Raw genomic sequence first — 13,321 nt, forward strand, 5'->3', positions numbered from 1 at the left:
CAATAAAGCAAATCAGAGATACAGGTATATAAGTAAAGTACCGAAGAAAGTTATCAATGCATTGTCATTACTGTATAGAGAGAACAGAGATTAAGAAGAAATACATCACCAATTACCACTGAATCACCCTCCAGGCCCACACTTCAGCTGGGAAGCCCCATTGCAGCCGATGCCGGGAGTCTCAGGTAACTGGGAAAATACCTACGCTGCGCATCCACCCATAGGTGAGGCTTCTCTCATGGCCACAAGAGGGTCCCGCTTTCATACCCTTATCAAAACAACCAGCTTTATGCCAGATCTCTGACCGTTTGCTCGTGGGACTGTGCAGTTTCTCATGATCTCACTGTTGTCCGCTCTGAGAGCATTGGGCAGGCGCCCCAGTGCGGCCACGTACAGAACAGCTGCACCCTCATGTTAGGATTCCTGTCTCTTTCCAACAGTCACCATGAACATACACATATATACTCTACCCAATACACTGTGACACAAAAACATCCTGTGCTATGTCTCTCATGAGAGGGAATCAACTCTCAGCTAGGTTCCCATCCATTACACTCAACCTAATGTGTTAGGACAAAAACAAATAGCTGGGCATGTTCTACTCAGGGTGCCCTCCGGAATAGTGCCACTAACATAGATATCCTCCCTTACTCAGCCACCTAAAACTCCATCTGTGTAAAGCCTCGCTGGACAGAACTCTTCGCTGACCACAAACCAGCTCCCAAAGTGCAAACATCCAGACCCTGATGCTAAGCCTAATGTGTCAGGAGAGAAACCAGGAGCTGGGCATCACCTACACATGGTGCCCTCTGGAATAGTGCCACCAACATGGATATCCTCACTTACTTACCCACCTAAGACTCCATCTGTGTGTGACCGTGCAGGGCAGCACTCTCAGATGCCCCATAAACCAGGTCCCTAAGTGCCAATGTCCAGACCCTGTTCCTAAACCTAATGTGTTAGGACAAAAACAAATAGCTGGGCATGTTCTACAGAGGGTGCCCTCCGGAACAGTGCCACCAACATGGATATCCTCACTTACTCACCCACCTAAAACTCCATCTGTGTAAAGCCTCACTGGACAGCACTCTACAGTGACTGAGATACTACCTCCCTAAGTACTAATGTCCAGACCCAGCTCCTAAGCCTAATGCATTAGGGTACAAGCCAGGAGCTGGGCATGTCCTACACATAGTGCCCTTCGGAATAGTGCCACCCATATGGATATCCTCACTTCCTTACCCATCCAAAACTCATCTGTGTAAAGGCTCACTGGACAGTGCTCTCAGGCATCCCAGAACCCAGCTCTCAGAGTGCACACTTCCAGCCCCTCTCACCCTTCCTATACAACCAGTGCTAAACTGCTAACCTGAAATTAAAATGTTTCATATAGACATACTCTCTGTTATGTATGTTGCTGAGATTAAAGTCTTCCAGAAACAATCTCTGGAGAAACCTCAGCTGCTGTAAAAGTGAAAACTCTAACCAAAAAGCTGAGAGAGCTCAAACCACCTAAAAAGTAAAGGAACGGCACAGAACTAACTGCAGAACAGCCCAAGAGCTAAATGAGGGCCCTAACAACCAAAGTCCAAACGTCCAGCCCGTGTTCCCACACATAATGAGCCAGGACAGGAAACTGGTGCTGGGCATCTTCCACACACAGAGAGTTCCGCAATGGTGCCACCAGCATCGCTCTCACTCCTCGCTTTCCCACATACAACTCCATCTGCGTACTATCTCTTCTGCCTGGTGCCCACTCTCGGACATCCTGGAGAATGGATCATAGAGTGCCAATGTCCGGCCCCTACTCCCACAGCCAAAGAGCTAGGACAGAAAACTGATGCTGGGCGTCTTCTACATATGGTAGCGCCGCAACGGTGCCAACAGCATTGCTCTTGCTCCTCGCTTGTCCTCCTAAAACTACATCTGTGCACTGCCTCTCTGGTGCCCCTTCTTGAGCGTCCTTGAGCATGGCTCACAGAGTGCGAACATCTTGCATCTGCTCCCTCAGCCGAAGACACAGGACAGAGAGTTGGTGCTGGGCATCTTCTACACATGGTGAGCTCTGCAATGGTGCCACCAGCATTGCTGTCGCTCCTTGCTTTGCCAACTAAGATTAAAACTCCATCTGCGTACTGCCTCTCCTCTCAAGTGCCCACTCTTGGGTGTAAAGGAGCACAGCTCCCACAGTGCTAACATCTGGCCCCTGATCCCACAGCCAAAGAGCCAGGACAGAGATCTGGTGCCGGGCATCCTCTACATGCGGTGAGCCCCGCAATGTTGCCACCAGCATTGCTCTCACTCCTCGCTTTCCCACCTAAAACTAAAACTCAATATGCCTACTGCCTCTCTGGTGTCCGCTCTCAGGCACCCCGGAACACAGCTCACAGAGTGCCAACGTCCAGCCCCTACTCCCACAGCCGAAGAGCCAGGACAGAAAGCTGGTGCTGGGCATCTTCTACACGTGCAGAGCTCCGCAACGGTGCCACCAGCGTTGCTCCCACTCCTCTCTTTACCACCTAAAACTCCATCTGCATACTGCCTCGCCTCTCTAGTGCCTGCTCTCAGGCATCCTAGAGCACGGCTCACAGAGTGCGAACGTCCGGCCCCTGCTCCCAGAGCTGAAGAGCCACAACAGAAAGCTGGTGCTGGGCATCTTTCACACGTGGTGAGCTCTGCAATGCTGCCACCAGCATTGCTCTCGCTCCTCGCTTTCCCACACAAAACTAAAACTCCATCTGTGTACTGCCTCTGTTCCCTAGTGCCCGCTCTCAGGCGTGCTGGAGCACAGTTCAGAGTGTGAACATCCGGCCCCTGCTCCCACAGCTGAAAAGCCAGGACAGAGATCTGGTTCTGGGCATCTTCTACATGTAGTGAGCTCCGTAACGGTGCCACCAGCATTGTTCTTGCTCCTCGCTTTCCCACCTCAAACTAAAACTCCATCTGCGTACTGCCTCTAGTGCCCGCTGTCGGACATTCTGGAGCAAAGCTCACAGAGCGCGAACATCCGGCCCCTGCTCCCGCAGCCAAAGAGCCAGGACAGAAAGCTGGTGCTGGGCATCTTCTGCACATGGTGAGTTCTGCAACGGTGCCACCGGCATGGCTCTCGCTCCTCACTTTCCCACCTCAAACTAAAACTCCACTGCGTACTGCTTCTGTTGTCTGGTGCCTGCTCTCGTGCCTCGGAGCACAGCCCACAGCGTGCGAACGTCCAGCCCCTGCTCTAACAGCCGACAAGCCAGGACAGAAAGCTGGTGCTGGGCATCTTCTAGACACAGCGAGCTCTGCAACAGTGCCACCAGCATCGCTCTCGCTCCTCGCTTTCCCACCTAAAACTCCAACCGCGTACTGCCTCTCTTCCCCAGTGCCTGCTCTCAGGCGTCCTGGAGCACAGACTGGTTTTTTTATTGAAGAATCAGTTTCTCTTCTTGACCCTTTCTGTGCTACAGACATCAGACAGAAAATATAATGGACTATTGTTTGTCCTGCCTCTTCTATCCCAGCTGGTGGTTTTCCCCACCCCTGCCCCAGGGCATTGAGGGAGGGGTTGTGGGTGTTGCCTGGGGTACATAAGGCACAGTGTTTCACTAGGGAGTTCATTCAGCTCTTGGGCTTTAGCAAGGGGAGTGTTCTGGTGTTTGTTTTGTCTTTTGTAGGTTTTTAATCTTGTCCTGTTTTGTGTTGTTGTGCTTTGATATTTACTGAAATGGAATCAGCTAAGTGCATAGTATCAGGACTTGTCAAGCTTTACCAGTGTATGCATTAATAAGTATTTCTGTAAACTTTTCTTTTTAAGGTCTTATAGAAAGTGTTTAGGTTTCTTAATATGGTTTATGAGTATGCCCTATTATTTTTGTTACTGGGTGCTTAATGTTTTTTTCACTCAAGACAGAGTGAGATTACTTTTTACTGCTTTTGTTCTGTACTGGATTATTAGTTGCAGTATTTACTGTTAAGAGAACCCAAGTAGACCAGTGACAAAAAGGTGGAATGAGTCATTTTTCAGGTGTTAGTAGCTTGGTGAAGGAAGAACCATGCCTGATTGTTGTTGCTCATCACCTATATGTGGCGATCTCTTGAACAGCTCCCCCAACATGGCGATTCATCCATGCTTTGCCACCTAAAACTCTTATCTCTGTACTACTTCTCCTTAAAGCACAGTCAGGTGCCCTGGAGCACGGCTTACAGAGTGCAAATATTCAGTCCCTGCTCCTAAACCTGAGGTGCCAGTATGGAAAGCTGCTGCTGGTTAGCCCTTACACCTGGACACCTCTAGAACGGTGCCATCAACAAGGCAGTTCACCCTAGCTTAAACTGTAACAGCACGTAAAGCTCTGTTTGTTTGTATACTGCCCTTGTGTTGAGTGCTCTCAAGTGTCCTGGAGCACACAATGCAGATTGCAAACGTTCCGTCCCTGCTCCCACAGCCGAGGAGCCAGAACACAAAGCTGGTGCTGGGCATCACCTACACATGGAGACTTCCACAGCGGTGCCACCAACATGGCAACCAAATTTGTGTACAAGATGCCCAGCAGCAGCTTTCTCTCCTGGCTCTCGGGCTGTGGGAGCAGGGCCCGGACGTTCGCACTCTGTGAGCCATGCTCCAGGACGCTGGAGTGCGGGCACTGGAGAGGAGAGGCGGTACGCAGACGAGTTTTAGGTGGGAAAGTGAGGGTGGATTGCCGTCCTGCGTGTGACACTGAAGCGGCCGCCGCCATGGCTGGCGAAGCAAGGTCGCCCCCATTGCTCCTGTGGCAATGCAGCCGACGTATTTTCCATCGCGACGCCACCGCCGTCATTGTTACCGAGGCATGTCGCCGCTTTTGCTGCTGAGGGAACGTGCCCGCCCCAATTACAATATCGCCGCCATTATTAGCGTGGCAATGTAGCCGCCATAACTACCAAGCACGTCGCCGCCATTGTTACCGAGGCAACGTCCCCGCCATTGTTACCGAGGCAGCTTGGCCGCCATAATTAGCGAGGCAACGTCGCCGCCATTGCTGCCGAGGCAGGGGTTGCTTTTTCGCAGGTATCGTGCCGCCGAAACTATCGGAGCAACGCCGGAACCGTAGTTATCGTGGCAAGCCGCCGCCATGGGTACCGAGCAACATCCCCGCCTCCATGTGTCCTACGGAGCACCGCCCGCTGAGCGCAGCGGCGCTGCTGGGCCGTGTTTGCGCTTGTCCCGGCGAGGCCGTGCCCTGTGAGCTGTCCTGCGGGAGACACGCCCCTGCTCGCTCCTGTGTGGTGAGGCGGGCTGAGGGCGGAAGTGGCTTCCCTGCTGATCGGATTTGAAACAGGCATGTTGTTGAAACGGGCTGAAGGTTCCTGCAGGCTTTGTGACTCAGTGCTGGTGTGGGTTTGAACAGGGAGCTGTGGGACAGAAAAGGGGCAGGGTGTGACTCGGCAGTCATGCCTAGATGTGTTTTATTGACACAAGGTTAGGGCATCAGCTGCTGTGAGGCTGCTTCAGCACAAGCCCTTTAACACCCCCCCACGCCCCCCATAAGGCTCAGGGCTTTGGTGGCTGCTCCTCAATCAGCTCTGTGTGTGTCCATCCATGTGTTTTCACTCTTGGTGCTAAGTCTGTTGTGTTCTGTACGTACATCCATACCCGAAGGTGCATGCTGTGATCATGCACAGGAGGTATGTGCTCACAGACATTCCTAAGCATGGGACTGGCTCCAGCAGTGCAGAGGAGCAAAATCTCATTCTGGAGATGATCCAACTCAGGTCCTGGTGGACACTCACCTAATTCATAACTACAGCTTATACAGAAAGTATCTTCATGTCATGCTTCTGCTTTATTTAACAACAAAGTTGTAAGGAGCTTTAAGCAGCTACAGTCCATAGTTGTATTGGACTGCTGGGGTGTTTGCTTTGTACCTCTTCTTTAGTTACTCTGGAGAGATTCAACTATCCCCCTGGTAGATCACTGCTGTTCCCATAGGTCACTGCTGCGAATTTCCTGAGCTTTATTTGATTGAGAAACAGGAGTCCTCTGCCAGACAGAATAAAGGATATTGTAAATGTTACTGTATACTTAATCCTTTTGTGCAGATTTTTTTAGAAAATACAAACTCAACATATTTCCCACCTAAGGAAAACCCAGGTAGACTGTTAGCCCGGTTAATGTTTGGCTCAGCTAGAAATATCTAACTAGTTTTAGGTGTGTCATGGGACTCAGTAACCCCAAGGTGTTTACTTTTTATGGCTCAAAGTCATGTACCAGTAGAAGCTTGTCACCTGTGGAATAAAACTGGGCAATGGTTCACTATTGACTTAATGGACAACTCATCTGTGCTGCTCACTTCCTGCAGCACCCACCAGTGGGTAGTTCCACTAAAATGCTCTGGCATGGAGATGTGCATGGATAGAGCTATATCAGTCACAGCTGGAAGCATTTCACTTTGGGGCTAACAAAGCTCTGGGGCCTTTGTCTTCACTGGAATGCCTGTGGAAATTGCTGGTTGTTGCAGTGCCAGCACAGATGGAGCCAATTCCCCAAGCTGGTGTTAACACTGGCTTTGGGAGAGAATGGAGATGTAGTGTGGAAAACAATAGTGGCTCAGGAAAACCTGGAGTTGTTGGCACTGTGGCAGCACAAGGTGGAGGGCTGAGAGGAGGATTTCAGCAATGTAGATCCTACTGAAGAAACTGCCTCCCTGAGAACGTGAGGAAACTGTAGTTATTGCAATCAGCCTCAGATTACCTGGAGGAAGCAGAATAATCCAGCCTGAGCAGACAGTTGCACAACAGAAAACACATACACTAGGTTATAGGAGCACATAGCAAAGGTATAGTGGAGCTGAGGTCACTGAGTCTGTGTCACCATGTGGCAATGCCCAGCACAGTCAGAGTGGAGGTGCTCCCCTGTTCAAGCAGTGTGCTTGAGGGGCATGGCCTCTTGGACCTTGTCTTCAGCAGATGAAGGGCTGCCTGGCACAAAGGGTGGGATGAGCTGCTCCTTGGAGGCATCTTGCTGCAGCCCAGGCAGTGCCTGTCAGTACCTTAGATGGATATAGGGCCACAGGCTCTGGATCAAGAAATCTTGTGTTGAGGCCACTGAAAAGAAAGAGGGCTTAAAAAGCACATTTGAGGGACTGAAGTAGCTTCTATGAAAGGAGTCTCAGATCTTGATGAGGAGGGGTCAAGAATGAACCCTGGGACTGTCTGTGCTGCAGCTTCAGGACATGGCAGGCACTTGAGTGCTGCTGTGCATGTCAGAGTTACTGTGGGTCTGTGAAGATGCATCTCCTTTTCCTCCAGGAGAGGAAACCTGACCAAGGTTTTAGCTGCTGAAGCATGAAGTGTGGGTAACTTCCTCTTTGCTTCCAATGTGGGCATTGTGGAGTTTGGATATTCTGAACTGCCTGCCCTTTGGTTTAAAAAATACCCCGTGTTCCTAAGTTTGAACTCCAAATGACACAATTTACTGTAGCATTCAACTGTGTTCCTGGTGTTTCAGTGGAACAGTCTGCACGAATACAGGAGTGGCTTATCGCTGACATCTTTGGCTCCCCTCTGGCTAAACGTGTCAGCCTGAGCCTAAAACCAGCTGTGAAAGACAAGATGTTTTGTGAAATAGCTAAGATAGTGAGGAAAACCTACAAGGCCTTGTGTCATCCTTAATTTGAATTGGAAGTACGAGGCTGTTCTGCTCCCCAGATGTGAGAGCACATTGGCAGCCAGTAAAATGCTGTTTAGAAATCTCAGTGCTATGTCCTGACTTAAGAACATCTGCACCCTGAGCTGATCTTTAAGGTCCCTTCCAACCCAAACCACTCTATGAGATGATGTTTTAGCAGATATAAACACACTAAAAAAAGAACCAAAGCAAAAAAATCTGATTTGTTTGAAGTAACTAGTGTAATTTCAAGGCTTAAATGGTTACAGCAGATACTGTTATCTAAATGAAAGCTACTGTAAGGATCTTAGCCATAACACTGTACCAAGAAATACAGAGCAAAGGGAGGAAAACACATCAATCTCAGCATGCTTGTACAAACACGCAATAAAGAACATGAACAAATGCCTGGGCTTGGTATGTCAACACACCTTGTGTATTAAAACATACCTCATCTTTTTGAATAACACTGCATCATAAAATAAACTTCTTAAAGACGCAGCTTCTCTCTGGAGTCCTTCCCTCTGCCCTGGTGGTGCCTGAAGACCCGGGGCCGGGGCAGAGCCCTAAAGACCATACGCTGGTCAGTCATTAATTTAAGTAAGCGCAGGTCTGGGGTAATTAACAAATTTCAATAGCGCAGGTGTGGGGATTGGGCTCGACACGCTCCATCTGGCGATCCGAGAGCTGCGGGGGATCTCCGCGGGGCCGAGTTTGCTTTTTGTTCGGTGAATCCCCGCTCCCAAGGACGCTCTTTGGGACTGGAGGGGTTTGGGTTAGTTGTTAATTCTTTTACCCGCTGTGAAGCCGCAGCAGCAGCTGGCGTGGCCTCCCCCTTACCCTGACCTTTTGTTATGTTGATTCCCGAACGGGGCGGGTGGGAGCCGGCCAGCGGGGGCGCTGCCCGGGGACCCTCGGGCGCTGCTCCGGCTGGGGCCGCTCGCCGGGGCTCTTTGTCCGCCGCGGCCGCCCTCCCGGCCCGCCCTCCGCTGAGGAGATTCAAACGGCGGCCCCGCCCGCCCAGTCTGCCCTGGCCCCTCCCAGCAACAGGCGGGACCCCGCTCGGATTGGCGGAGGGAGCAGGCAGCGCGCTGCTATTGGCTGAGAGAGGCGGTCTGGGGCGGGGGAGGAGGAGGCCGAGGGTGTTATACGGCGTAGGGAAGCGGCCGCCATTTTGTGTGGGAGAGAGAGGGGTAGCGGTGGGTGCTAGTGGAGTGCTCTGGGCTGTGCGTTGCGGGGGGTGCCGGAGACTGGTGGCGGCGGAGCTGCGGGGCCGGTTTCTAAAGTAACGCGTGTGTGTCTGTGCTTGTGGGCGAACGAAACGGACAGAAGTCGGTAAGGGAGGAGCGGTGCGGGCCGGGCCGGGCGCTGTCGCCGCCATGTTGTGCTCGCTTGGCGGCCCCATTGTTGGGGAAGCGGGGCCGGGGGTTCGGGCTCCCCGCGGGGCAGGGGGGCGTAAGGGATAGAGGAAGGGAGAAAGGTTGGAGACGAACAGATGGGAGCGATGAGGGCCGCTCCGGTGGGGTAATGCCATTACCGCGGCCCTTGGCTTGAGTCGCAACAAGGCGAAGGGTTTTGGAGAGCTGGCCGGGGGTGCCGTCGCTGAAGTGACACACGGGTTAGAGGACGCGAAAACATTGGGGTGGCTTAAGTTTTCAAAAGAAAAGGAGAGAATGAGCCATGGGCTAAACAGGAAATGACTGTAAATTGGTGAGGAGTTACTGTGCTAAGGAAGGTGAAAAGGCAGCTGACGGATTAGAGGAGCACTGTGCAGCGCTTGGGGAGGGTGTGGGGCGCGGTCGGTTCGTGGGGGGCAGGCGAGATCTTGGGGGGTGGTTTGTGCTCAGGGGTAATGCCCTCAAGAGTTCATCTCAAAGCGTTTTCCATTGCGTTTTTTTCCTTCCCCCCCCCCCCCAAAGTTAAGGTTCTTACTTGCTTATTAGAATTCTTAGGATGTATACAGAGAGCATGAAAAAAGTGCTTCTCTTTGTGATATGCCGGGTATGAGGGTGAAGTTTATCTAAGTAGAGTAAGATAAATATTGCTCTTTTTTGTTTGAAGTATATTGTCATCTTTCACAAACAAGAGACACAACTGACTTTATGAAGTTTCTGAATTATTTTAGCTTTTTGTTTCCTCTTCACATTTGAAAGGGAAAGAGTTTTCCTTAATCTGAACTCAAACTTTATTCTCATTTATGCAGTGGGACTTCTCCCTTGGAGCTTCTGTGCCGAGAATCCGATGTTGGGCTTGGCTCCCTGGCTGAATACAGCGGATCAGCCCATGAACACTTCTGTCCCGAGCCAAAGGAAGGAGTCCAGCAAAAGGCAGCACCTCCGCTTTCAGGCTTGGAAGCAAGAAAGGGGGCAAGACTTGGAGAGTGGGGAATCGGAGAAGACAACTGAAAGGTAAATGCGGGAGAGGAACAGTGCTGTAGGAGAGTCAGGAAGAAGGTGCCAAGTACCCTGTGATAATATCTAGCCATCTGCTTTGCAAGTTCAGTTGCAAATAAATGGCTGCTTTCCGTTTGAGGTGGTTTTCAGTTCAGTTTGGGTTTATCTCAGTAACTCCTGCGCTTACTGGAAAGACTGGGAGTGGCTTTATCAGCGCGAACTCTGCCCAGATCTTTAGGTGTAAAGATCTTGATTAAATGTCTTCAGGACTAAACATCAACACCTTGAATTTGGCACTGTATTTTGTAAGCAGTGCATCTTCCACATTCTTCCAGTAACTCCTTTACCTGAGAACAGAAGCAGCTGGGCTGCCTGGAGCAGCGGCACTTTGCCAGCCAGGCAGACAAAGCTCTGGTTGCTGGTGGGGGGACAGGGATGCAGCTCCTCGAGGGATGGTCCGATGCGTGATGTGCTGGTCAGCCCTCTGCACCAGGAGTGCTAAGCCACTGTAGAGTTAGCAATTTCCCACTTGGAAGGTGACATGGTATTGTAATTCAGTTCTCCTGAGTGTGGCAGCTATGTTCTTAGGTATCCAGTAATGAAGAAAAAACCCCACTGCTTTCAGTTGATAGAAGTCTTGATTAGATTGATTCCAACCCCCTTGCTTAGAATCTAAACATTCTCCAACATACTTAAAAATATCATGCAAACTCCACTGACTTCCTCCTCTGTTTGTACAGGTGACATTTAAGTTGAAGATGGGCGGTGGAGAAAGATTCAACATTCCAGTTCCCCAATCTAGAAATCCCACCAAGAACCATCAACAACTTAAAAACAGGCAGAAGAATAAAGATCAGAATTCGCAGATGAAGACCTACATGAAGAAAGAAAGAGGACACGGATGCAACTCATCAGCTGGTGCATGGCAGGCCATGCAGAAAGGGGGGAAGAACAATGTTCATTTCCCCAAGAATCAGAATTGGAGCCCGACTTTATCAAATCACAACCTGTTCTTCACACCTCAGCCCAACCAGAACTACGCCGGAGCGAAATTCAGCGAGCCACCCTCGCCCAGTGTCCTTCCCAAGCCACCGAGCCACTGGGTACCTGTTTCTTTTAAACCTTCGGATAAAGAAATGATGACATTTCAGCTTAAAACATTACTTAAGGTCCAGGCTTGAGATGTAATTTTTCATAGTTGTAAAGTTATTTAAATTTACAGGATTTAAAATTTGAGAATTGTTAGTCCTCATTCTAGGTGTTCAGGTGTACAGAACCAGATGTTCTTGCTGCATATAGTTAGTCACTTGGACAAAAGGGGTGGAAGTTTACATTCCCCTCACATTTTACCTCAAGTTGTGTGCTGTGTTCACTGTGAAATAGGAATTTTCTCTATAGTCAATTTAATCAAATCTGCACAGTCACCATTTATTGTATTTATTGTAAGAGTAAATGGGACTGTCTCCCCCAATTGGCATTGTGACAACTTTTTGGTATGACAGAAAACCAGCTTTTGCCTAACTTAATGCAGCATTAACTGGAAAAAAAATGCACTGAAAGCTTTAGTCAGGTACTTTGCTGCTTTTCAAACTTGCATAAAACTTGCTAGTGAAATAAAACCTCTGCCAAGGCACCAGGACAAACAGAGACCCGTTCTTGTTTGCACTGGTGAGCTTTGTTTGGCAGCCTGGAATTGGCAGAGAAGCGCTTCAAGCCTGTGACTAAAACCGAGGGAACTCTGGTGCGTGTTGGTGAAGGGACAAGCAGAACACATCAGCAAACATGGAATTGCCTCCCCAGCTGAGCAGAAGAGGAATCTGCACTGGAACCCCAGCAAATGATCCTGCAGTGCCGGGTGACTGCCTGAAACCTAAACTCTGTTGTGTTCCCACTGCACCGAGGGGTTCCGAAATACCTGCTGGATCAGTTTTTAAATCCAAGAACGGTGGTGTAGTTACTTAGACCAGTCTTAAATGTGTGACCCTGTAACGAGGCAGTTGCAGCAGCTACTGGCAGCATTTACATGTGCCATAGGGAAGACAGAGCCATGTAAATACATGTAAAAGTTTGTAGCATATGTAAATTCCTGCTGGGCTTTCCTGCACAGAATATTTTTAGTACAAAACTGCTGAATGTAAGATGGCCATGTGGAGTATGTGGCCTGATTTAAAAGATATTTTGTTTTACAAAAAAAAAAAAAAAGGAAAAAAAAAAAACCCACCCCAAGCCCTTTGTGTGCCCTTGCACTTGACATGCAGTGAAAATGCACGAGCTCATTTTTAAAGTAAATCAGTGCAAAAAAGGCTTATTTAGATTTTTTTTTTTTTTAAATAAAACCCAAAAGCTAATCAAACCTGAACCTCTAAAGAGCTGCTGCAGTTGAGGATCCTGGTGTTCTGAACGTGTAGCACACCTTAAGGGATGGAAAACACGAGGTGTCCCACATCATGTGGGATTGCAACAGTTTTCCATTGTTAAGCCCCACCAATGCTACACCAGTGCTTTGCACCAGAGGTGCTGGCTGTACCAACCAACCCCACTGCAGCAGCAGAACCCAAACATGATTCAAAGTATAGTTATTAATAAAGTGCTTTAAGCTGGCAGGGAGCTTTGTGGATCATGAAATGCGATTTCTCTGTTCACTCAGAACAGCCTTTACAAATCTATTGCTCCACGTAAGAGGGAATTGGCAGTTGCTAAATTTGTTTTGAACTCTGTGACCTCCACCAGCAAACAAGCTGTGTCCCAGTTACAATCATGTATCCTCAGCCTCAAATTGTCAGTTACTAATGGTGTATGTACAAATTGGAAATAAATTCAAATAAAGTAATATTTTCACCCCCTAAAAGACTCTTGCTTACTTCAAGACAGTAACAGAAAAGCAGGTTCACATAGGTTTGGTAGCTCAAGTTCTGTAGAGCTTTGACACTTCAGAATGCAGATTAACATATTTCAGTGCCCCTTTTTATATCCTCAACTATCAGACTCTAGGATTATCTTATCTTTGGTGAGAAGCAGCAACCTGAGGCCCCTGGTTCCACACACACAAACAGGCTGCAAATGACAAGGGAAGAGATTTCTTCACGGCAGCCTTCTCCTTTGCACCTCCCAGTGCCAGGTGAGCAGTGGGTTGGATAATAAACACTGACCTTACCCCCAGGCCCACATGAAGCCTGCTGGGGCCATCAGCTCTGCTCAGGAAGGCCAGGCATGGAAGCCCAGACAAGGACCCAGGGCTGGGGCAGCATCCCTGGGTGGTCCATCCCCAACAGCCCCTGCTGTGTTAATTAAGTCAGAAGTT

General features: G+C 49.5%; 1 protein-coding gene and 2 long non-coding RNA genes across 3 annotated transcripts; 1 reads left to right on the forward strand and 2 right to left on the reverse strand.

Annotated features, from left to right (window-relative positions):
• Nucleotides 1–818: 818 nt before the first annotated feature.
• Nucleotides 819–1,084, reverse strand: LOC115615945. The gene is made up of 2 exons (XR_003994188.1): nucleotides 1,051–1,084; nucleotides 819–854 (listed from the first exon to the last, which is right to left on the reverse strand). It is a non-coding gene; the product is annotated as an uncharacterized LOC115615945 (long non-coding RNA).
• A 4,701-nt stretch (nucleotides 1,085–5,785) lies between these two features.
• LOC115615949 lies at nucleotides 5,786–8,595 on the reverse strand. The gene is made up of 2 exons (XR_003994190.1): nucleotides 8,474–8,595; nucleotides 5,786–6,001 (listed from the first exon to the last, which is right to left on the reverse strand). It is a non-coding gene; the product is annotated as an uncharacterized LOC115615949 (long non-coding RNA).
• Nucleotides 8,596–8,803: 208 nt separating this feature from the next.
• On the forward strand, nucleotides 8,804–12,868 carry PNRC2 (proline rich nuclear receptor coactivator 2). Its single transcript, XM_030504683.1, has 3 exons — nucleotides 8,804–8,962; nucleotides 9,831–10,035; nucleotides 10,761–12,868. Exon 3 carries the CDS (start codon nucleotides 10,779–10,781, stop codon nucleotides 11,199–11,201), a length of 423 nt encoding a protein of 140 aa, XP_030360543.1. The 5' UTR covers nucleotides 8,804–8,962; nucleotides 9,831–10,035; nucleotides 10,761–10,778; the 3' UTR covers nucleotides 11,202–12,868.
• Nucleotides 12,869–13,321: the final 453 nt, after the last annotated feature.

The sequence above is a fragment of the Strigops habroptila genome, chromosome 12 (genome assembly GCF_004027225.2).
Source record: "Strigops habroptila isolate Jane chromosome 12, bStrHab1.2.pri, whole genome shotgun sequence".
Lineage (NCBI taxonomy): Eukaryota > Metazoa > Chordata > Aves > Psittaciformes > Psittacidae > Strigops > Strigops habroptila.

What these genes read in the sequence shown, in the direction of transcription:
- PNRC2 (XM_030504683.1), top strand. Translation starts at nt 10,779, where the DNA reads ATGGGCGGTGGAGAAAGATTCAACATTCCAGTTCCCCAATCTAGAAAT.